The 26,342-nt window shown below is 33.6% G+C and overlaps 1 protein-coding gene and 1 long non-coding RNA gene across 3 annotated transcripts in view; one reads left to right on the forward strand and one right to left on the reverse strand.

The window, feature by feature from the left end:
- The window catches only part of LOC129939602 (uncharacterized), a 30,468-nt gene extending 16,093 nt beyond the window's left edge, over positions 1-14,375 (forward strand). Inside the window, exons 2-4 of one of the 2 annotated variants that reach the window (XM_056047677.1) lie at positions 7,654-7,810; positions 13,274-13,439; positions 13,661-14,375. In XM_056047677.1, the coding sequence (XP_055903652.1) occupies positions 7,672-7,810; positions 13,274-13,439; positions 13,661-14,219 (864 nt within the window). In that variant the 5' untranslated portion in view covers positions 7,654-7,671 and the 3' untranslated portion in view covers positions 14,220-14,375. Of the gene's footprint in view, positions 1-7,597; positions 7,811-13,273; positions 13,440-13,660 lie in introns of those variants that run through there. The other variant, XM_056047675.1, reaches the window with a different exon arrangement.
- The window catches only part of LOC129939603 (uncharacterized), a 111,994-nt gene that overhangs the window by 36,774 nt on the left and 48,878 nt on the right, over positions 1-26,342 (reverse strand). The gene's annotated exons all lie outside the window — the stretch shown is intronic.

Raw genomic sequence — 26,342 nt, forward strand, 5'->3', positions numbered from 1 at the left:
AGATTTTTGAGAAGCCCAAGCTCGTATGCATATAATCTATGAAGGAGACCTTTGTTAATCATAGTTTTTCGTTACGTGCGGTCTAAGGCTGCTTGACTGTTTTCTGTGCGTATATGTGCAGTCGCTAACCTAACGCCCCGATAAGCCTAAAACCTATGACCACTTGGACTTGCAGGACAGCATTCACCGCGTTATTGCCGATATACTGCCATAAATGTTGCAAGAAGTTTAACGAAATATAACGCTAGATATTACTACGACCGAGCAAGTCGTGGTGGTCACATTACAGAAATCATATTTAAATCTAATCAAATTATCTGAGTTTTATTCCATTTTAAAGTCTTATACCTATAAGAAAAACACCCTTTATACATATATTTTAATCCACTCTCAAGTGTCCCTATGTACCTTTGTACCTTTTAAACATATTTACATACATCTACATTAATAATTGCATCATTTTTTCCAATTCCAATACTAGTCCCTATTTCGTTGTCAACTTTGTATTACGTCAAAACCTACGCCGCCATGCCGGCTATATTCTAACTGCGTAGATTTTCAGTTTGTTTACGAATACACAAAAGTACAAGTAAAATAAAATAAGACCGATAAAATAAAAACCAAATCATTAAAATGTCTAACTAAATAAAAAATATGTATACATATGTATGTACACACCTAGGCCTACATTTGTAGACATATTAAATACGTAAATATGTATGAATGTATATCGATAGAATAAAAAAATACTTTCGAAAATGTGCTTTAACATTTTGAGACGAGTTAGACAGAGGGGAGGTTTTAGTTAAGCACTCTACATTATATACATATGTTTGTATGGAGAAAAGTTAGGTGTACCCATACTTGTGTAAACTTTTCTATATACACAAATGTACATTTATATGTTTCAAAGTTGTTTACGAGTTTTGAACGTTAGAAGTTTAACTTTTAAATTAGATACATGATTCTACTATACTCGTAGGCCTGAAGTATCTAAACTTATTATAACTTATAATGCGTCTATATGAACATAGTACATATTTATTTATACTCTTATGAGTGGAAATTCCATTTTTTGTTTCTAATTATGGTAATGAAACGAAATTTCGTAACAAAATAAGAATAAAATTAAAAAAAAAATTAATCCGAAAAGGCTTGCGAAACATGTGCTTTGATGTTTGGAAACTTATTTTTTAGTTATTTTTGCTTTGATAAGAAATTGATAGTTTAACCATCTGAGAATGATGAACAAATGTTGCAAATTAAAATTACGTACTTGAGTTTTGACCATATTTAAATAGGAAAGATTGTTTTGATGTTTTGGGTGCTAGAAATTCCGTTTTTATGTTGATACCAGTATTTACTTGTTTTAGGTAGACTTATGGAGCTAGTATAGATTTTACAAAAATGGCACATTGAACCTTGGTATTTGATAGAAAAACAATTTAATTACTTCAAAAAATAGGAAGGAATGGGTTATAGTTTAAACATAATGATAAACTATAGAAAATAATACTCGTATATGAATATTTATTTATTCATTTCTTTGAATTTTGAGTTAGTTAACTAACAGGTGTTTTTTTTTTTAACGTGTGATTTTGAATATTTCTTAAATATTGGTCTTTATGACAACTGTCACTCGTTTTGTGCTCAGTTTGGTAGCCATTTAATAATGAACTGGCTTACAGTTCTATAGAAAAAAAAGAGTCTGGGGTGAACCCTTTTTTTGATTTGTCTAAGACTGTAAACAAATATTAATAACAATCTTTTGTGTGAGGTAAATGATTTGGAGTCGATACCTTCCTTTGCTCTCCTAGTCCCTGAGTCGAGAGCCATTTCTTGTCAGTTTTTGGTTTTTTTTTTTGTAGGTTTTCTTGTTTTGTTAAAAAAGTACTAAGTTGAATTTTTCTAAAAAGTAAACTACTCGTAAAAATAACCATTAATATTCGCACGCTATCAAAAAGATTGATTTTAAAATCTGTTTTTGTAAACAAGATTTTTAGTCGAAATCAATTTGTACCAAAATTAGTGGCATTTCTGAAATTTTATTTTATATAGGTAAACAAATACAGATTGGATTTTCCTAACAAAATTAAGCACAGAATCAAATCATTTTGAAGTCAATACTTTCATTTATTCAATTCAATGTGTTTAATCAATTTTAACCAATTTTGTGTGCTATTCATAGATTTAAATTTTTATGAAAAAACCGATTGTTTCATTTTTATAAAATGTTTACTGAATATTGACAACGATTTTGACTAGTTTTAAGCCAATATTTTTAATATTTGAATATATTTTAGTCGAAAATAAATTTTTACCAAGTTTTAGTAATATTTCATTTTTTTTTGTAAGAAACATGTCACTTTTCTCAAAATTTTACTGAATGTCAAAAACGTTATTTTTCATTAAATTCAATTATGTATTTTGAAGATGTAATTAATTTTTTGTTCGTAAAATATTGGAGGTGGCAATTATTTTGTTCGTGAACTCAATCGTGGCCCTCAAGATCGTGCAATTTAACATAGCTTGACTACTTTTGTAAAGTGATGTGAAGTCAATGTATACGCCTTTTACGTCTTGCTAACACATAACATAAGTATATGGTTCGGAGTATTTGATGGCATTCGAAAGACCCTTTTAACGTAGAAGCGTAACAATTTGTCCACATCTTCATATTGCTTTGCTCCCCATACTTGAGCTGCAAAGAACAAATTGATTCTGCTACTGCCTTAAAAACAGTGCACTCACTGCTGTTTGCGATATTTTTTCTTGAGAAACACTTACTCCAATATGGGCTGATGGTGGTTTTTGCACTTGCAAGCTTTTCTCTCAGATGCGTTTTCAAAATCTCTATATTTTCACCATTGTAGTTCTATTTTTCATTAAGGCAATTTCTGCCTTATCCGTTCTTGAAAATCATGATCTTGGACTTTTCCATGTTTACTATTAGGTTCCATATCTTACAGTACTCCAAAATCTGGTTTATCATAAGCTGTCATCCGCAAACTAGAGTGCTTTAATTAATTCTCCCGCGTTCGATACCAGGAGGTAAGAAATCGACTAAGTCTTCGATAAATAAAGCGAATCGGCTTGGACTCATCGTACAACCTTGTTTAACGCCAGATTCAATTTTGAAACAATCCGACCTTTCTGTTCCATTCCAAACTGCTGCATTAGTATCCATATACAGGCTTTGCAGGACTTTTCCAAATTCTAACGATATTCCCATACCAAAGAGCCTGCCTGACTAAAGCCTGCCTGAAATTCTATCAACAGCTTATTTTCTTCAATTCATTTATTGAGCCGTGTTTGCAGAATAGCTGTAAATATTTTATAACACGAATTTAAAAAAGATATTCCTCCTTTTCCCTTCCTTTATTGCGGATCGGAAAAATGATTGATTTCCTAAATTTTTAAGGAATTATACCTGTTTCCAACACCTCGTTGTTCCATCCTTCATCTTGTTCATTGCTGTTTCTATGTAATTCTTTGTTGGTTATATATTTGTCCAAAACTTCGTTATAAATACCCGGACGTGCAAAATAAAAGTTGTTGCCTTCATGAATTGGGTTTAGCAAATTTTTAAAATGGTCTGTCAAAAGAGCAAGGGGCTTAACTTGGGATGGATTTTAAAGGTTTTACCATTGAAATTGTTCACCAACTTCCAAAAGTCCTCAGAGTTCATACAATTACAATTTCTTGTAATAGGTGTTTGCTTGAAGATATTGTCTTTTAAAGTGCTCATCGCTTGAGCGACGATTATCTCTTAACCATCCAAATGATAATTTTCTGGCCTTTTTACACTCTAGATCAAACCAGGGCGCTATAAAGCTATCTTGTGCTCTCCTATTACTGCACAACGTTTTCGGATATGATGCTTTCATGATCTCTTGTAACTAACTCAGGTTATACTGCTGATAACTTTTGAGGAAAGTGTTAAGATTTATTTGGTATTGAACTTTTTTTTTTGGTTCCACCTTAGTTTTAGTATGAGTCTCATAGGGTTTCAGTCCTAACTTGCCATCTAAAGTCCACAAGTCACAACTAATGGAAAGTGATCCGAAAAGGGCACATTTTTAACTCTGAGCTCCATTTTCGATCTACCCTGATTGCCGACAAAAGTAAATTCACCTTCCTTATCCACCCAGCTGGTTCCATTGATAATTCGAAGACCGTAAGAGTTACAAACATCTAATAATTTTTCTCCCTTAGCGTTACAGACCGTATCTTTGGATTTCCGCTCTATCCCTCTAATTCGGTTTTCGTTTCCAGCTTCATTACCAATTCTTGCATTCAAATCTCCCACCACCATCAATTTCGATGAGCTCTGTTGTACCACAAATTTTTCAAGTTTCGCAAAATCAGTTTTCCAATGGTTACAGTTGATGTATGTTGGCAATAAAAAAAAAGAGCACATATTTAGGTTCTTAAAAGGATAAGTTGAATAAGAAGATCGTCAAATTGATATTAAGTTGCCTTTAAATTACCGAAACTTGCCTTCAATTACGTCTCAAAAATTCGTAATTTTTACAAAATTTCGAACCCGAGATTTTAATCAATGACAATGACATTGCTATGGTAAAAAAGTGATTTTTTTATTTTCAGAAAGGGGTCACCATGTAAAATGTATATTTATAAGCACTAAAAAACTGCATACATAAAAGTATTTTTGAGACAAAATTTAAAAATTTCATATGCAAAAATCAAAACTTTTAATATATTAAAAATTAAATAAATTTACTTTTTGAAGTGAATTTTCTTTAGATGCTTAGAGTTCCACACAAAAATTTTCTGCCCAACTTATTTGTTTACCTTAATTTGTTTTTATTTAATTTTTAGATAAATTATTATTTCCTTAAATTCATGAACCACACAATTTCTCTGTATAATTTTTAAGTTTTGTTGACTTCTTTAATATCAAACTAATTTCTAGCTTCTACGAGAAAGCAGACTGATATAAGCGATATTAAAAGTAGATAATTGAATTCGAAAATATTCCCCAAAAAAAAACCCGACAATTCTTTATATCAGATCATCTCAAACAATTCAAATCAAAATGCACCAAAAACCCTCTAAACTATTGTGTTTTAGCTCAAAAATATGGCATATTAAAAAAAACTGTTGGAATCTTGGAAAGCTTTCAAATGTTGGGGTCGTACAAACTAAAAAGTTAGACCATACCTTGCTGGGCAACAGTGTTCTAAAATAATTGTATAACTAAAGTTGTCACTTTAGCCCTTGAAATGTGTAAATGTAAGGTTAAGATGCGCATTAAGCTAGCTTAATTTTGTACGTGAGTAAAAACTCGTCTATATGTTAATTAAAAGTCTGGATCCGCCCTTGCTTAACCGTCTACAGGATATACTCTGCCGATAAATGAAAACCGCAGTTCAGTATTTTTTCATACTATGGCAAACATACAGACGCGAAGGAATAATAATAATAAAATAATTTAAATTAAGTTTAGGATTGAATGAATTGATTTTGACCTCACTAAAATATTTTAATTTTAAAATAGTACTTTATTGATGGAATTACTTTCATTCATTTCATTTTCTTTACGTCAAATTCTTTAAATCAAAAATTTATCCTTCACTGGGTTTAATATAGAATGAAAGGAATACATCAGAGAAAAGTAAAGTACCAACAAATAACATGGAAAAATTCCAACATCTTTTGAAATCCAAAACCTATGAAAATAATTGACTTTTATTTAATTTAAAAAAGAAATATGCTGGAAATTCTTTAATATTCTATTACAACAAAATAATATAAAATACCATCAAAATTGAATTGAATTACCTAGAAAAATGATTTCTATTCAATGAAGCCTTAATTCCAGGAAAAATAAAACGTATAAGAATGAACATAAGCCTCCACAGGTACATATATTGGAAAAACGTGCAATCCTTAAAAATAAAGCCCTTGAAACCCATTTATTAACTAGATATACATTTGTATGCATATTTATGTATGTTTACGTACCAGCGCAGATACATATATATAAATGTATTTATTGCTTTTTATTGACATTGCTGTATTAAGTGACATTTAATTTGACAGATGACATCGTTTTTAAACTTCTCAAAATTTGATAAAAATTATTTGCTTCTTGCTTCACGAATAATCGCTTGAAATGAAAAAGATCGTTCGACGAAGTGAAAGTCATTTAGACGATATCTGTCTTTATCATATTTAAAGAGAAATGTAGCGAGAGAGAGAGAGAAGAACAAAAATCAAAACGACTGTCAAAAAACTGACAATTAAATATCGCCTTATCGGATTCTACAATGGTTACACTTATCACTTTATCAGTTATAAAAAGGTGAACTTGAATAAATGACATAGAGTGTAGGTGTACCCTTTAGTGATGTTTCTGATATGCAATATTCTTTGAATTCAATATACTCGTATACAGCACTCACGTGCGCCATATTTAAGACCATCATGCCACGTGATTACTTTTATTATAGTTACATTATATTTAGTTATATATTCACCGACTTCCTCCGATGTATTAAATGTATTGTCAAATGCAAAGCTATAGCCTGCATGTTGTCAAAGACAGACTAACGATTTTGTTTGTGCGAATTCAATTCAACCTGAATCATTGATGTTAGTTCGTCATATTTAGTCCCTTTCTTTGTGGGTCTTCAATAAGCTAAGAGATGCAAAAGTATGGCATTTTTCGTATTGAACAAATTATTTAATGTGGTGCAAATAGTTGGTTTTATAATGAAGATGAAACTCTAGCCAATTCAACGTCTTCAAAAATTAACATAGACTTTTTATCAAAAAGAAATCTATACTAATATTACAAAGCTGAAGAGTTTGCTTGCTTGTTTGTTTGCTTGTTTGTTTGAACGCACTAATCTTAAGAAATATTGGTCCGTTTTGAAAAATCCAGATAACCCATTTATTGAGGAAGGCTATAGGAAAATAACATCGGACGAAGACGAACAATAAACATAACGGGGCGATTTTTCCACCTTTTGAAAGCTTAAACAGCGAGCGCTGAGGAAAATAAAGTGTAACATAATTGTACTATCTTTCAAAGATACCCCAAAGATACAACCTTTGTTAATGCTTACCAAAGTTCTACTTAAATAAAACGTGGAATACAAAAAATATCTTAGGTTTAAGAAGAGGGTCAGAAAAACAAATGATAAGTTCAGTTTATATATTTTTAAAACCTTCAAGGTTATATTTATTACTTTAATTTATTCACTAACGTACCAAAGAAACATCTCTCAATTATTTATTATTTAATAACAAAAAGATTTAATAAATAATTAATACTAATTTAATAATATTGAGATATTATTAACAAGAGGGAGAGATAAAAGGAATTTTTTGGTTATTACTGTGGACAAATTTCCTCCCACAGTCTGTCATCACTAGAACGTCAATAGTGAACGTGACGTGTAAACACGCAATCACAAGCCACCCCATTATACACCAATATCTGCAACCACCCCTTAAAAATCGCAGGGACAGAACCTAAACTCCATCAGAACACGAACACACATCACAATTCACAACACAACACAACACAACACAACACAATCAACGAATCAACTCTCTCTCGTTTCGATTGCACAGCAAAGGAAATTATTCTTTATTTCGTTTTATTTCGATTCTTCTCATCAGTCGTGTGAAGCGTGTGAAATGATATACATGGAGGAGGAATTAATAAAACTCGTACGGGAAAGTACCATTTTATGGGACTTAAAGCACAGAGACTATAGAAATCAGACTTCGAGAAAAGAAGCGTGGGACGCAATTGGTGAAAAGTTGGGCAAATCTGGTGAGTTTAAAATTAATGATTTTCCTCAATTTTGTATAAAGTTGATTTAAATGTTTAACTACTTTTTCATATTTTATTGAATTCAAGTGTTTTTAACTCACGCTTTTTAATTTTACGATATTGAGTTTTTGTGTATGTATGTTGTGTGGGAGTGTGTATGTAAAGCAAGGGTGGATCCACACTTTTCAATAAGGGGGGTCACACTCTTAGAAGAGTTTTTACTCACCGCTTAAAAATTGTCTTTAATGCTTGTAAAGGAGGCTAACAAAATTTAATAATTGCTAAAATGACAACTTAAGTTATCAAATTATTTAAGAACACTGTTGTCCAGCAAGGTATGGTCTAAATATTTAATTTGGATGACTCCCTACATAGAAAGCATTCCAAGATTATAACAGTTTTCTAAATATGCCATATTTAAGAGCTTAAACACAATAGTTTAGAGAGTTGTAGGAGAAATGTAGGAAATTGTTTTGAAACGTTGCTTCATTCCAAAAATACAATACACTTTTCTTGTTTTCATTTCTATTAAAGCAAAAATTCAAAAGTTAAGAAAATTATCGAGGATCTGATTTATATGTTGGGTTTTTTTGAACAAAGTTTTTTTGAACTCAATTTCCGTGAGTCCCCTATTACTATCGTTATCAAACTGCTTATTCGCATTTTGATCTCAAAGGCATCAACAAAACTTACAAATTGTAGAGATACAAAGGTTTTGTTCTTGAATTTAAGGAAATAGTTGCATTTAATTACACAATTTCGCAAAAAAATTAAATTAAAACAAGGTAAGGTAGGTAAACAAATAAGTTTTGAAGAAAAGTTTTTGTAGCCCTCACAAACTACACGTTTTAATATTTTTATGTCAATAGATATGAAAAAAAAGTTGCCCACTTTCTGAGATATTTTTTTCGAAAATCATTTTAAATTTTGTTTTAAAAATATTTTTGTGTGAGCACTAAATAAAGAGCTTATAAATTACATATGTATGTACATTTTACATTTAAATTTCGTCAAAAAATGTTGTCCCCTTTCTGAGATATCGAGTTTTGTAAACAAAATTAGTATTTTTTTTTAAATAAAAAAGTTCATTTTTGATCATTGATGATCTCTTATTCAAGGTTTCTTCTTAAGAACTTGAATATTTACTCATTTTCAAAACAATGTTTATGAAAATAATTTAAAGTATGACTAAAGTTTTTTCAAATTCTAAATTGAGTAAAAACAAAAGTTTTAGTTGTTTTTGACAGCAAATCACTTTATGGCGAATATCTTTAAATTACTAACAAATCTTTAGATGAAATCTTTACTTATACAACTTAACTGTATAAGCTATATTATATTATCATTCATATGACCCCCCTGGATCGTCCATTGGTCAAAAGTTGAAAAATGTGTGCTGTCTTTTTGGAATAGGGCTGAATATCCCATTTATATTATGATCATGGTCCAATCTTCAGTCAAAAGTAGTACTTTTAGCAACAAAGTTTAAGGAAGTAAACTACAAAATTTTGTTTTTATATACAAGAAATTAATAATTTAAAATATAATGGGGGCAATGTCCATTAACGCAACACGATTAGTTTTGAATTAAAGGGAATTCCTTCGGAAAAACAAACAAATTATGAGCCCCCCCCCCAGTGGATCCGATATTGATGTAAAGTGTTTTATGATGCAAATGCACCTGAATAGGGTTGCCATATATGAAAAAAGTTTTATACCTATGTATATTCTTCAGTGTTTCCTTGAATGGTTTGTAATTTTTCTTTCAATTTAAAATTCATGTTTTTTGGCAATACTTTCCCATAACTTTTAAAACATCAGCTGTAAAGCTTGGTTTTTTTAGCCTCCAAACATTGTCTCGAACATTTCAGAAGGTCTTTATTTCGGAGTTGATAAGACTGCAATTTCTGATTATATGAAAAAGCGTGTTTTTTAACCACTTCGGTTACCATTTCAAGTTGAAAGTAACGATCGCGAAGGACTTTGTTTTGGAATTTTTGAATAGGTTTAATAGGGTGAACCATGATATATTACTTATGAAGTTGAATAAAATTGGTTTTCATTCTAATTTGCTGAACTGGATACGGACATATTTAAAGGGTCGCATTCAGTTTGTTCGTATTAATAATTTTCTTTCATCGCCTATCAATGTTACCTCGGGTGTTCCACAAGGAAGCCATCTCGGTCCGCTTTTTTTCTTGTTATTTATCAATGACATTCCCAATGTTTTCTTAAATTCTAGATGTCTAATGTACGCAGACGATTTGAAAATCTTTCGGTGTATAAAATCTGAACAAGATTGCATATTGCTGCAAGAAGATCTTCAAAAATTATCAAATTGGTGTTGGATTAACTCCTTACACCTTAATATTGCTAAATGTCAAAGTATAACGTTTTGTCGAAAACGTACATCAATTAATTTTTCCTATAGTATAAATAATATCTTTTTATCTATAGTAACCTTTAAAAAAGATCTAGGGATAATTTTTGATCAAAAACTTGATTTCTTAAAACATATAGACTTTTTAGTTGCCAAAGGTAATTCTATGTTAGGATTTATCTTGCGCAATTCAAAGGAATTCTGTGATCCTCACACATTGAAATGTCTTTTTTTTGCGTTTGTTAGATCTACTCTTGAGTATTGCAATACTATTTGGAGCCCTTTGTACGAAGTTCACTCTTTTAGAATTGAGAAAATTCAAAAACGCTTTACAAGGGTATTAGTAAAAAGGCTTCATTGGAGCATTGATATGCCTTCCTATGAAACAAGGTGTAAATTATTTGGAATCTTGCCTCTTAATATTCGTAGAAAGTTTTCTGGAGTTATGTTTATTCGTGATGTTTTAACTAATCATATTGATTGTTCGGAAATTTTGAGCTTAATTAGCTTCAATGTTCCTGCGAGGATGCTTAGAAACCAAAATTTATTTAACATTCCACAGAACAAATTATGCTGCTAATGAACCATTGACCAGGTGCTTAAAAGAATCCAATTCTGTTTGCGATATGATCGACTTTTGTCTTGGTAGATTTTCATTTAAAAACAATTTACTCGTTATTTTGAGAAACCTTAATGGTGGAAATGTTTAATATTTATATTCATTTATTTATTTATTGTTTTTTATTCATTATTGATTTTTGTACGTATATTATTATTTTTTTATTATGGAGTAATCACTAAAGCATTGTAACTTTGTTTGATGAAATAAACACTAAACTAAACAAAACATACATAGGTCCAAACGGGTTTCGGTCAAGTTCAGCTCTTCTCTTTTCTTTTTCATGTGCTCTTTCCATTTAAGCTTTGCATTAGAAGACATTCCAAGGCATATGGCAGTATTGTAGTAGGGCAAATTCTGTAGTTCCCTATTACACGTTGATTCACGACTCACTTTTGACTTTCCTTATAAATTTGTATTCGGTGAGGCAAGCGCTATTACACGTTGACTCGTGGCCCCTGGCTCAAATTTGACAGTTATTGTTTGTTTTGTTTTGAATGCTCCTTCTCTTTGGCAAACTTTTCTGCTTCGAGTTGCACACTTTTATGGTTTTCAAACAAATTCGATGTTGTTTATCCCAGCAACAAGAAAATCGAATGAAATACTTTTTCATTCGATTTTCTTGTTGCTGCATAAAACGAATATGGGAAAAAAGAAAATTTTAAGTGAGTCTACAAAAAATTTTCCCTAGACTAACCGGAAATTTGTTTTGCATCTCATTTTCTCACATCTGCTTTCTTTTTCACACTCATGTGAGTCGTGAAGCATCTGTATATAGAAATTGGAACATTTGCTTGTAAAATGCGTATGCGCCATTGTTTCGGCTTATTTCAATAGAAAAATAATCTAGAAGGGTTCCCCCACAGAACCGTTATTTTGTTTTTAAGTTTTCTCAAGAACTAATCAACTGATTTCAATCTTTTTTTTTCTGCACAAGCTCTTATAGTGTCTTAATAATGATATCATTTTGAAAAAAATATTAAAAATTTGTTTCCGAAACTCGATATCTCCAAAACCACTATTTTTTACGAAACTGAATTTTAAAGCGTGTGTTAATATGTTTTAAATAACTTTATACTAAAAATATTTTTAATCTAAAATAAAAAAATTAAAATTATACAAATTTCATTTAAAAAAAATCTCTAACGATTTTCAAATACAAATTTTGACAAAATTAAGTTTTTTTTGAGAAATCAAATGACATTTAAAGTTTTGAAAACAAACTTGTTTTGCAGGTACATTTTTAAATCTTTAAATACAGGAAATATTTTCAAACTGACTCTTTGAATACATGAGCAAGTTTGTGCTAACTAGTTGTGCATTTATAGATTTTAGAGCAAATCTATCTTGCACTAATATTGCAGTACCATCAAAAAAGGTAGTCATAATAGTGTGGTATCCACTGGTACATCTTTTGTGTAAAAGAAATACAAGGCTGGTCCTAGACCACCCACTTGTGGTACACCGACTTCTGTTTTCTTTAGTTTCAAGTAATTTTAATTTTACCGTGCTCTAAATTGTCTGTTTTTAAGATATGGTTTAGCATGTTGCTGTACTTCGCAGCAAGCTTCCTATGCCAAGTACTCAAGTCTCAAATGCCAAGAAAATATCCGACCATACTTGTTTTTCTTTAAGTGCTTTTCCAACACATTCGTAATGCGATGGACTTGGTCTATAGTAGAAAGTTTATTTTTAACTCCAATTTGATGATTCGGAATAAGTCTTTTTTCTTCTATTACTTTACTGAGCCTTTTCAATGCAATTTTTTTTGAAAACTTTTTCCATGATGGGTATAAGCGATATTAGTCTGTAAGATATTACTTCTGTTTTTGGCTAACCTTCTTTAAGTTTAAAAATGACTTCTTCAATTTTCCAATGGTGTGGTACATGTCTTAGTTTAAGGCATGTGTTTCTTGTAAATTGGAGTTTTTTGAAGGCCGATTGCAAGGCATTTCTTCCAAAACCTGAGCAGTAATAATTTTGTACCCTGCTGATTTGTTGTTAAATAACTTCTTATTTCTTTGAGCGTAAAAAATGAAATTCACATTCGTCGTTTCTATTAACAAACTAAGAGATCTGTAAGAGATCAGCGGTTTTTGTGTTTGTGACGCTTAACTGCTTTCCATAAAGAGTATTCGGTAGAGGCATCAGACTTTTAAGACATCTATTTAGTGAATCATTTTTGAACTCACTGATTCTTTGTTTTAGTTCGTTGTTAAGACGACTCAAGACTCTATTATCATCTGGAAATCTCTTTAAAATCAGCTTCTTTATTTCAACAAGATATTTTGTATCTGTTTTTCTTGAACTCTAAATAGTTGGGGTACTTTCTTCTGCAGCCTGTTGTACATATATTAAATGATTTGTGATTTTTAATGAGGGATATTTACTTTAGATCCATTAATTTGTTTATAAGAAATTATTAATTCTCTTTATTGTTTTATTTTATTTTACATCTACATAGGAGAATATAGTAAGGAAACATGGAACAAACTACGAAATGCATACACCAATGCTTTGAATCGAAGGAAATCCCGACTAAGACAAGAATCGTCTAGGAAAATGCCAAAATGGACATTTGAAGATCAAATGGCATTTCTCCCCTATACAAATGTTGGAAGACCAAGACAGTAAGTATATGTTCACAAGTGTTCTTCTGAGAATTTTGTACACAAAATATAGGAAGCTAAGAAGTTTTAAGAACCTTACTATGACCGAATATTTAATATATCACAACTATTTAGTAGTCTTAGATACTTATTAAGCTTTTGGAAAAGGCCTCACGTCGCTATTTACCACAAGTCATCAGGTTTTTTAAGGGGTTTAATTTTTCTCTTATTTCCTTCAACAGATTTGAAAGACTTTCAATTGAAGCCTCTGAAGACGATACTCAAGATCAGGAACAACAATATGATAATTCGAACGATGATAACATTGAAGTCAATGCCCCAAAACATGTAGACGAACAAGAACAAGACATCAAACCATCTCTATTTCAAATTGGCAATGAAGCCCTTTCAACTGATCAATCCGACATCAATGCAAGGCATTTTGAGAATTCGAGCTTTCAAGAATTCGCCACACCCCCAACTACAACGCGGAGAGAATCCAAATTGCAAAATTCAAAACTCATATCAACAATGAATGAATTGGTTAGAACAATGAAGAACCAAAATCGGATGATGATGTCACACAATATATCGCGAAAAAGTTATGGTAGTGGAAATAGTAACATAGTTAATAATTGTTCCTCGTCGTCGTCACATGATGAAGACGAAATGTACTTTTTAAGTTTGGCTCGATTTGTTAAAAAACTTAAGCCAGCCGAGCGTATACGAGTCAAAGGAGAAGTATCGCAAATTATTTTTCAAGCCGAATTGCGCAGTCTTCCAAAAGATGAACAAAACTAACAACAGATGGAATAATTTGTTTTGAAATCACACAACTATACTAATTTTGAGGAGTGATATATTTTTGAAACTAAATTTGGATTTTAAATCTTATTTATATTTACATGTACATATGTATGTAAATTAATTAAAATAAAAGATATTTAATACATGCAATATTTTCGTTTAAAAGTTTGGAAAACAAGTAATGAATTTGTGAATGAAGGTATTAAATGACAGCTTGTAATTGGCATTTTCTCACTTTATACGTGAAATATAGAATCGTTTAAACTGCAACCGCTCATTCGAAAGGTCCAGTTTTCGTTATTTTGATAATAAAATTATATCATGCTGGACGCTGTAACTTTAAACGATGATTTGTCTTTAGTGACTGATTTATATTTTGACAGAAAGTAAAATAAACAACATGGCCGCAACGACCTGTCAAAATAAACTTATCCTCACTGACCTACCTTAACGCTTATAAATTGTAAATAAATTCTTTAAGGGTATTACTTATAATTATACTTAGCTATTATCTTTTTGGCAACACTCTGGTTTAAACAGCTGACGAACGTTTCGTGTTTTGTTTCACTGTCAAACATCTTCAGTTTGGTCTATAATTTAACCATGAATCGTATTGAATTTTATTATCAAAATGCGTCCTCTGTTAATTTTAGGGTCAGTTTAATACTGAAGCGGCTATTCGGTCTATTGTGGCTAAATTTCTCACCAAATTTACATTGTTAAACATTAAACTACCAACACGCTTACGTAGAGTCCGAAGTGAAGAATATATCGCAGCTGTATCGGCCAGTGTTAATAATGTGATGAACATCAATTATCGATTCATCGCCGCCATTTTTCAGCAATTGGGCCTCTATTACTCAACAAAGAGGAACATTTTGCAGAAGAATTTAGATATGATGCCTTTTAAAATACAGCTGGTGCAAGAATTGAAGCCGAACGACTAACTCCAAAGTAACATTTTTAGTGAATGGGCTCTTGGAAAGTTGGCCGAAGATTTACTTGTTTACCGAACAATTGTGTTTAGCGACGAAGCGAAATAAGCAGATTTGTCGATTTTGAAGTGAATATCAGCCAAAAGCATTGCAAGAGCTGCCAAAGCATCCAGAAAAAGTCACAGGTGCGGTTTATGGGCTGGACCCAACTTCTTCAAAGATAATGTGAATAGTAACGAAACTGTGAATGGTGAGCGCTACCGTGAAATGATATCCAACTTTTCTTTTACCCAAAATGCAAAAGCTTGACCACATGACATGTGGTTTCAACAAGACTGTGCCACATGCCACACAGTACTCGCAACAACGGACTTATTGAGAGGTGAGTTCGGTGAACAGTTTATTTCACGTTCGGGACCAGTCAATTGGCAGCCTAGATCGTGCGATTTAACGCCTTTAGACTATTTTTTGTGGGGCTATGTTAAATCGCATGTCTATACAAACAAGCCTGCTTTAATTGACGCATTGGAAGACAACATTAAAGCATTTATTCGTGAGATACCGGCCAAAAATGTTGCAAAGAGTATGCCAAAATTGGACTAAGTGGTTGGACCATATGAGGCGCAGTCAAGGTCAACATTTGCATGAAATAATTTTCTTGGACCGTTCTATTGATTCAAATAAAGATTTCATGCATTGTTTTTTTTTTAACTTTCCTATAGCTTTTAATTGACCACATTGTGATTGACGCACGACACTTCTCCTGTATACAGGATGTTCGAACTTTCCGAGGAGCTAACATTGACCATTACCTCGTTGTAGCCTCCCATGTCCTTTTCCGATCGAGTCTCTAGTAATCTCTTAAGGAGTCCTTTGCTGCCTGCATTAAGCATTGAAAACCAGTGGCAACATTTCCTTGCAGCCATCAGAAATACCGCTTCTGAAGTGCTAGGTTTCACATAGACACAACAGCGAAACCCCTGGTTTGACTACGAATGCCAGCAAGCGCACGCAACGAAACAACAACCAGACAAAACGGAGCTGCACAGAAGGACCAGCGCTGCTCGAGAGCTCTACGAGCAGAAGAGGAGAAAGGAACACCGGCTTCTTAGATGAAAAAAAGAAAGCATGAAAAGCGCGCGATCGGGGAGATAGAATATCGTAGTAAAACCGCAGTCTATGTTGGGAATATGGAAAGACCACTTCTCCAAATTATATAACGGCGATGATGAACCGAATTTCGCTGTAAGGGAGATATAATCACTCAGCCTAGGCGACGCATATAAACAATTCCGCCTAACCGACCTCGACGAAGTGAAGATAGCTATATCTAAACTTAAGTCAAACAAAGCTGCTGGAGCTGACGGTATCACTGCCGAACTATTCAAAGCAGCAGACGATGACTTGGTAGGGAACATGCACCAACTCATCTGCAAAATATGGTCGGAAGAAAGCATGCCCGATGAGTGGAATCTTAGCATAGTTTGTCCGATACTTAAAAAAGGAGACCCTCTAAATTTTGCCAACTACAAAGGCATCAGTCTCCTTAACATTATTGCATATAAGATCCTCTCTGCCGTATTATGTGAATGTCTGAAGCCGTTCGTCACCGACCTGATAGGTCCTTACCAGTGTGGCTTTAGACCAGGAAAGTCCACTATCAACCAAATATTCACACTACGGCAGATCTTGGAAAACCCCAGTAGCTTCAAATCCATACCCACCATCTCTTTATCGATTTTAAAGCCGCGTACGACATCATCCATAGGGAAGAGCTCTACAGAGCAATGTCTAGTTTTGGCATCCCTGTCAAACTTATCCGTTTGTGCAGAATGACGATGGAGAATGCACGCTGCTCTGTCAAGGTCGGAAAAGATCTCAAAGATGCATTTGATGTTAAAAAAGGTCTTAGACAGGATGATGGACTGTTATGCGACTTATTTAATATCGTTCTGGAAAGAATTGTGCAAGACTCAACCGACAACACTAGAGGCACTATCTTCCAAAGGTCCATCCAATTACTCGCACATGATATTGACATAATTGGAAGATCAAAGCGTGATGTCAGTGGAGCGTTTTCGAGCATTGCGACGGAAGCGAAGAAGATGGGTTAGTGGTCAATAAGGGCAACACCTAGAATATGCTGTCATCAAAACCGGACATTGAACAACGACGTCTTGGACAAAACATCATCATGAGAAGCTATAACTTCGAGGTAGTTCAGGACTTTGTCTACCTAGGCACCGCTATAAACACAGACAATGACACCAGCGCTAAAATCAAACGAAGAATAACTCATGCAAATCGCTGCTTCTTTGGCTATAAGACACTCATCATCCCGGTTCTCATTTGTGGCGCTGAGGCCTGGACCGTGTTAAAGAAAGATGAGAAAGATGATCTTTGGTCCCGTACGCATAGATGGAGAATGGAGGAGAAGATAAAACGACGAATTGTACGGGCTGTACAGCGACACTGACCTAGGAAGCAGGATTAAAGTCCAACGGCTTAGATGGCTAGGTCATGTAGAGCGAATGAACATCAACGCTCCAGCCCGGAAGGTCTTCGAATCTAATTCCGAGGGACGGCGCAGTAGAGGAAGACCACGACTTAGGTGGCGCACGCAGTTGGGTGAAGACCACAACCAACTTGGTGTAACTGGAAACTATCTGGCTGGAGATGAATGTTGGTTGAGGCCCAGGTCAAGTAAGTAAGTAGCTTTTGAAAAATCACTCTATATTTAGTTTACAACCATTCCTGTGTGCGAGTTCTGATGTCAGGAATTGAGCGGACCTACGATTTCGAAGCCGAATCCGAACGGCCAATTTGAGAAAGCACTTTTCGTAATAAGAATTACTATTGGAGGATTTTTCAATTTCTCGCAAGAGGCAGTACCCGTGAAGAAAAAAACTTTAAGATGGCACAGGCACACAAGGCATTTTTTAGCTGATTTAATAATACAAGATATAAGTCCAATCATTGACGATGGACAAAAAGAAGCAAATCCGATTACATCTTTGACTTTTTTTAATTTTTAATAAAGAAATTGTAAAAATAATTATCGACCGGCGCTTATACTCAACCTGAAATGTAAAAAACTCATAAATTATTAATTACAGTCTTAACAGTTTCCTAAAAAATTACTTCCCACATGAAATTAAATTATTGAGACTCCCACCTATATTTTGACTTTAAATAGTCTCCCAAAACCACTACAAAAACTATACTCAATATGTCGAACAATATAAAATGAAATCAATATTTGTTCAATAATAAAAAAAAAATACAAATGATAACACGTACCTACCTATCTACCTATCTGGTTCAATATAACTTTTTTTTTCCTATACGTGCAACTATATAAAGTCGATTACATGGAATACCTTTGTTAAACTACAGAGATACATTTTTGTGAGGAAATACTATGTAAATACCTTACTAGACATGTCCATATAGACCAGATAGATATTCAAGTTGCTAGGTATGTAGAACGTGCATTCAATTTATTATTGATTTTGTGTTCACCCTATTTCAATACAAGTACTGTACCTACATACAGAAATATTGTACATCGAAGTTCCATCCCTAATTTTTTGTGAATAAGGGTGATATATGCACATACATATGTACCTACGTATAATCACTAACCACCACTGTAGTATAAAAATATATTTGGTTTTCAATTCTCACGGCTTTAGTTATTTAAGGAAAATTGATCGGCGGTTTTTCTAAATTTATAAATACGCACGAATAAAATTATTCAAATTTTAATTAGGTACTCGTAGTACTCGTAGAAAGAGATATCTTAATAGCTAAATAAAAAGCTGTGAATCATTTTGCATTAATGTTTGTAATTCACTAAGCAAAACAAAAAAACAATACTTTAGAAAATAGTAGGGGAATAATGGACACCAAAGGCTTCATTAATAGAATCTGGTCATTTGAAACATTCAATTTCATTTTGAAATATGTAATAAACCCATAAGATGGTTGTTTCTTTTTCGATTGTATTGGTTGTCATAAAAATATATTTTCGTTAACTTTACCAAAGTTAAATATGAGGGACAAATTTGTAATAATTTATATTTTTAAGCAATGTAAACTATTATAAAAACCAGTATGCCCCAGGGTTCTATCGTTTCTCCAATACTCTTTCTCATTATTATTAATGATCTCCTTTCTGGTTAGGTTAGGTTATAGTGGCTGTCCAAGATGGAAACGGACGTGAGAGGCAGATTAATCCGATATGATTTAGATCGTTTAGATCGTTAAAGAAGAATTCTCCTAGGTAATTCTTGCGTTTTCGAGCTAGAGCAGGGCATGTGCACAGAAGATGAAGAACCGTTTCTTCCTCTTCCTCGTCCATACAGCTTCTGCAAAAGTCATTTCAGAATACGCCTAGTCTCGTGGCGTGCTTTCCTATTGGACAGTGTCCTGTTATGACACCTATTATCGAGCTTATATGCGATCTGCTTAGAGAGAGCAAGCACCTTGAACGTTTTAAATCCAGTGTTAGCCAGATGTTTTTTGTGACTTGACACGTGGTGATGTTGTTCCACCTGGTGCCTTCCCTCCTCACAGCGTCTTGCATTAGCAGCAGTTTACAAGCAGCGATTGGTATGCCAGTACTTGCCAAACGTGGTAGGATGGGCTGTACTGTACCGTTCCTGGCGAGTTCATCTGCCTTACAGTTACCTGGAATGTCTCTATGGCCCGGCACCCAGCAAAGGTGAATATTAAACTATTGCGCCATCTCCATTAGAGATGATCGACAGTTATGGACTGTTATAGAGTTTGTAGAGACAGAGTCCAGAGATTTGATAGCGGCCTGGCTGTCAGAGAAAATACGGATATTAGATGTTGATATCACGTAGACTTCTTTTATCGCTAAAAGTTCGGCGGAATGAGAGACTTAATTTCCGTCGTTCAGAGTACACACCTCCACCAACCCCTTCTTTTGTTTCTGCAACTTCTAATCCAATACATTGTTTCGCTGACGATAGCACTCTTAGCTTTTCAAATTCGTTTTCAGAATTACATCCCTCTTCTTCGGATGTGCAGCTGCTACGAAAAAATATGACAAGCTCTTTAAATTCCGACCTAAACAGAATTGTATTGTACATTGTACAATAAGAAATCAAAAACCGAGTAGAATTTAATGCTTAGAAAACTTGATATCGTTAAAGTGAGATATATACCCCTTGCCATTACCCATGGATGGCACTTGAATTGAGGAACTGAAAATCTCGTTCTTCTCGGTATGTGTATCACCGCTAGTGGAAACCGTAATACTTGAGCTTCTAGGAATGCCCATCAGTAACCCTCGAGCCCGTCGACATTTCTCGACGTTTCAAGTTCCCTAGAGTCGAAATAAATTTTTTTAGAAAGATGTCTGTGCGTGCTTGTGTACGTACGTTCGTACGTGCTCGACGTTTTTTTCGTCGTCCATAGCTCAAGAACCAGAAGTGATATCGACTTCAAATAAAATTTCGTGGGTGGTTGTTTTACCATAGCAGTTTAAAAAAAATTGAACATTTTGGTTAACCCTAAATATCTTACGAACCAAAAACGCAAGAGACTCAGATTAAATTGTATGTAATATACTGTAACGTGATACCAAACAAGTATATTTTTTGAAAAAAAAAATCCAATTAACGTGTTTTTTTATAAATCATAAATACTAAAAAAAAAGTTGTCACATCAAAAATTTTACGAATACAAAATGATTTTATCTCTAAAACAATTTTGGGCAACGAAAAATAACGTTTTTAACATCTGGTAAAATTTTGGGAAAATCGAATAAATTTTTTTTATATAAAAAATAAAAACCTTAAACAAATTACTCAAATTGATAAACATTTAATTTCGACTAAAATATCGTTTCAAAAATTTGAGATTATGGCTTTTAAATACTTTTATCTTTATAAGAATATTGTTATCAACATTTAGTAAAATTTTGAGAAAAACCTAATTGACAGTTTTCTTAGAAAAAATAAAAACTTAAGAGAAAATTTAACAAATTCACTATCTTTTCGAAACTTTAAGATATTGGCTTTAAACTACTTTTATCTTTTAAAAAAAGGCAGTTAAACAAGTCGGTTTAATAAAAGCAGTGTACCAATTCTCTAAATTTTGGCAAAAAACAAGTAGTATTCCTCTCTTAAGACACTATCTTTGAAGTAAGTCCTTAGATTTTAAGTTATTATTAACTCCTTCGAAACACTACTGGCACTACTGCAAAAGACATTTCAATCAGCAGTAGTTAGCTTCATGTACAAACGCTCTATTGGTAAAATATCTCCAGAAGCATCTCCATGATCAAAGTGACTTCAAAGCACTGAAATGTCCGTAACCAATATGTCCATTATCGATCTTGGTCGACTTCTTGATGAAAAGCTAGGAGAACACCTGCAGCATTTGGCTACAAAGACAGACTTGGACGAACTTTCTCGCAAAATGGAGGTATCTAATCTAATAAGTGGCACTTGAAAAGAAAGTTGCTTTTGCCGAAGAGAGTTGGTAAAAGCTTGAGTCGCAAATTAAACACCTCATACAGAAATTCACTGAAAAAAACATCATTCTGCACCTGCCTCGTAAGGTTAATGTCAATCCATTAAATCAGGCGAAGGAGGTCTGCTAGAATCTATCTGAAGGTGGCGAGAACTCGGTGGAATCAGTACGACTGACCCACAACAACAACATTAATAATCACAGCCAGCGAAAATAATCACTTGGTTTGGTAATTTTAAAATTTTTAGGAATAATTCAGCTCACAACTTGTTTAACCCAACACGAAAACCTACAAACTTTTAAGCAAGACAAATCAACAGACGGAATGGGAAGTTATCAGTGTGGGTCGCATCCCAGACTCTTTTTATACTTCTCTACCATCGTAATGTCATGTTTTAAATCTCGAGTTACAATACTTGCCATAAGGGACCTATATGTAACAATTACAAATTTGGCAGACAATCGTTTGGCCGAGTTCTAGCAATGTGTTGTACTTTCAAATTTTCTCTAATTGGATATTAGATAATAATCCAATTTTTAATTGGAAGTATGTTTTTTTGCAGGAAACAACAACATTTTACGGGATTCTAAAAGAATTGAAAAACAAAAAAAAATGGAAATAAATAAAATTAATTTGTATGCCATCTTCTATGGATGATAAAATTAAGCTTTAGAAAAAGAATTCAAATTATAAATGCATTAAAATTTTATAACAAAATATTTTTACACAAATAACATCATCATCTGTATATGAAAGTTGATATACAGAAATAATAAAACAATTCTTGAGAAAAAAGTCGAAAAAAACTCAATTCAATTACAAAACTTTAAAATATCAAAAAATTAAAAATTTAATTAATAATAATCTTGTCCATCAATCCCCTAATGTACAACTTATATCAATTCCCGTATGCCTACTCAACATCAATTAATAAAAAAAAAATATTAAATTAATCTCTTTCTATACCTATCTGTGTATCTGTGTTACTTGATTTTAGTAAACTTGACACGAGGCGAGGTCAGATAAGAAAAATAAAACAAGCCAAGAAAAAAAAATCGATTCAAAATAATTAAAATAATAAACAACTTATAAAACTGGGGTATGCTATGCTTACGTAGGCAACCAACGGACAGAGAATCGTCAGAAAAATAGATTCTAAAACTCTCATACGTGGCTAAAAACCAAGCTATTCCATCCTACGCACTATTTGTCAACACTTCTAGCTAAATAAAAGATATTGTATCTTTACGCAATTGATATAAAAACATTTGAATTTTATCAGAAAAGAAAACAAAATTAGATACAAAATAATTTAAAAAATAAAAACATGTTTCTTCTTCCTACGAAACAAAAGAATTAGTGTGTTTGCTAAAAAGGGGCAATTACAAACGATCAATAGCGTAAAAACCACGTGGGAATATTGCTCATTTCGAAGCACGTTTTTCGATTTTGTTTTTCTCGTTATTTTGCCTTTGTTTAAAATTTCAAAATCACTCGAAAGGCTTGAAGTAAGTTAGTTTTTTTGTTTGTTGTTGCTATGCGGCGGCCACGGAACGCGATCGTCTCTACAAGTCTACACATTATATACATACAGCTCGGCTCTAAGCTCTTGAGGTCAATCGAATTTAAATTATGGAAGAAGAATTTACTTACCATAAAGCCTCACAATATATCCATCTATACGTTGGGATTTTTTGAAAATTTTAAATAGCAAATTTAGTAAAAATACAACGTGTATGAAATTATTTTGGTTTCTTGTTTTGGGAATTCAAGTATCTTTGAAGATGATGACATCATTTGCTAAAGCTTAACAATCTAAGTTGCTGAATCAACAGAAATTGATAGAAAACTGTCTAAAGCACTTAGACTTAGATGTAGTGGTCTGTGGTGTTGTCGTTGTCGAGTGTCATTGGAGGATCGTCTTCGATGACGTACATAGGTTGGTTTTTTTTTTTTTTTTTTTCTCAATAGCTTTGATAACTTATTATCACCAAGCTGTAAAAATATAACGACAGAAGATGGGGATTTTTGGCTTTGCATTGATTTTAACAAAGGTATTTACTTTTTTGTATTATATCAAGGGTTTTTGCTACCACTCATATACTTGTCTCGTTTTTTCCATGGGTAGGGTATAAAGGTTTTTCAAATAGGGACAGGTTGATAATGACTTGGTTTATTTTACTTTCTGTCAATTCTTTAAATTATTCAGTTAAGAGTAGTTAAAATGGCAAGTTACAGCGTTCAAAGCAATTAAATAGTTGTAACGTACGGTACGCACTTTGCATGGTTGTTTGGTGCCCAAATTCGATTCTATCGGCTTATTGAACAATCGGCCAACACCTGTCTTCAATGAAACTCACGATCTATTTTGCGTCGTGATTTGGGCTTGCACCCATACAAAATCGACGCGAGATTGGTACCAACTTCTTGTATCTGATTTCAGCGGGGTTAGGTTAGGTTAAAGTGGCTGTCCATGATGGAAACGGAAACACTTAGGCCTGTTCAATGGCCCATTATGATTTCACAATAATAAGCTCAATCGGACCAATTTGAGTTCCTTACGAAACGTGAGAGGCTGATTATGGTGATATGATTTAGATCGTTTAGATCGTTAAAGAAGAATTCTCCTAGGTAATTTTTTGAGCTTTTGAGCCAGAGCAGGGCATGTACAAATAAGGTAAGGAACTGTTTCCCCCTCTTCCTCGTCCATAGAGCATAAGTCATTTGAGAATATGCCTAGCAGCGTGGCGTGCATTAATATTAGACAGTGTCCGGTTATGGCACCTATTATCGAGCTTATATGCGATTTGCTTACATGTAGTAAGCACCTTGGTAGCTTTAAATCTAATGAAGGCCAGATGTGTTTTTACCTGACACGGGGTGATGGTGTTCCACCTGGTGTTTGCCTTCTTCATAGCTTCTTGCATTAGCAACAGTTTACAAGTGGGCTGCACTGTTCCGTTTCTGGCGAGTTCTTCTGCCTTACAGTTAACTGGAATGTATCTATGGCCCGGCAACAAGCAAAGTTGTGGGATCTCCATTAGAGATGATCGACAATAATGGACTGTTATAGAGTTTGTAGAGACAGAGTCCAGGGGTTTTATAGCGGCCTGACTATCTGAGAAAATACAGATATCAGATGTTTAAATCACGTTTTCTTTAAGCCAGGACAAGACTTCTTTTATCGCCAAAAGTTCCGCCTTAAACACGCTACAATGATTGGATCTTGGATCAGGACAATGTCTTCCCCGTTTCTTGCCAGACGGAGAAGAAGTGGGGCCGAGGCCTTTATGGAGTAGTGGGGATTAATCTGTACTAACTGCAGCATTTTGGCTATAATTAGGCAGATCAACCTTCACCACGGTTCTTTTTTGAATCCTGAGTCTGAGGATGAACCCAAGAGTTCGTCCTCGCTCAGAAGAATCTTGTTTAGGTCGTCCTCAGTCTCCATTAAGGATGACTTCGAGCTTCGCATCTGGCCTAACTACACCTAACCGGTTGACAGCAAGCTTGTATAAGTCACAGGACCTATGGTCGCCACAAACCATCAGTTTGACATGACTATTATGCCAACCCCCATCGCTTATGGAAGGAAGTGGTCCTGGAAACTCTCTCAAAATGCTTAAAAAGCCACCCGAGAGCTTAATCTTGAACAGCTGCCAACGATCAGCCGATATTGTGCCATCATCATCGCTCATATCAATGACCGGAACCACGATTTCGTGACGTCACTGAAACTGACTTGTTTTCTGATGTGATAAGGGAAGTGCTGGTGTTGTGCACACGAGGCCGTTTTGGTGTCGGTATGGACCCCTCAAGAAGGGAGTGCCACACAACTCAAAATACAATCGATATTCTAAATATTGTGCTGCTAGCCTCATCTAGTGATCAGTCTAAAAATTAGCAACCAAAAAATGTCTGTCAGGTATTGTCGTATAATGTAGCGAACTTAAAGAGTAAACTTATTTTTAGTAATTTTTTATCTTACATAAATAAATTTGATGTTTTTTTCTTATACGAAACCAATATTTTGAATGATAAAAGAAGTAATTTTTCAATTTATTTTAGTGATTTTTACTTGTATTGGAATGATGCTATAAAGTTTCATAGTGCTGGCCACGCTATTGGTGGTTGTTTGTTCGGTTTCAAAAAAAAACTTAAAAGATAAATTTTCGTTTAGATTTCTTGAAATTTCTGGTAACGTTGTTCTGACTGCTAAGTTTGGTGACGCGAATTTCCATTTCATACCTCGATATTTAAATGGTTCAAATAAAACAAATTGGGCGGCCGATTTTGATAAATTTGAAAGCTTTTTAAAAAATATGAATTTTGAGTCTTTTTCTATACTTGGCGATTTAAATGCTCGGACGGCTGAGGCCCAATTTGTTGACAAGTGTTTATTGAGTAGTACTTCCATTGCCTCTGAGATACGAGTATCTAAAGATAAAACCATAGACACAAAAGGAAAGAAATTACTAGATCTTTTTGAAAACGTAAGTGCGGTGATCATCAATGGCAGAACGTTTGGCGATATGAATGGTGAGTTTACCTTCTGTGGCGCCTCAGGTAGTTCAGTCATAGACTATTGCGCATGTTCGTTTGATTTTTTACCTTTGATAGAACATTTTTCTGTAGTAAGCAAACCTTTTTCTGATCACATGCCCCTCAGCCTGC

This window comes from Eupeodes corollae, chromosome 1 (genome assembly GCF_945859685.1).
Source record: "Eupeodes corollae chromosome 1, idEupCoro1.1, whole genome shotgun sequence".
NCBI lineage: Eukaryota > Metazoa > Arthropoda > Insecta > Diptera > Syrphidae > Eupeodes > Eupeodes corollae.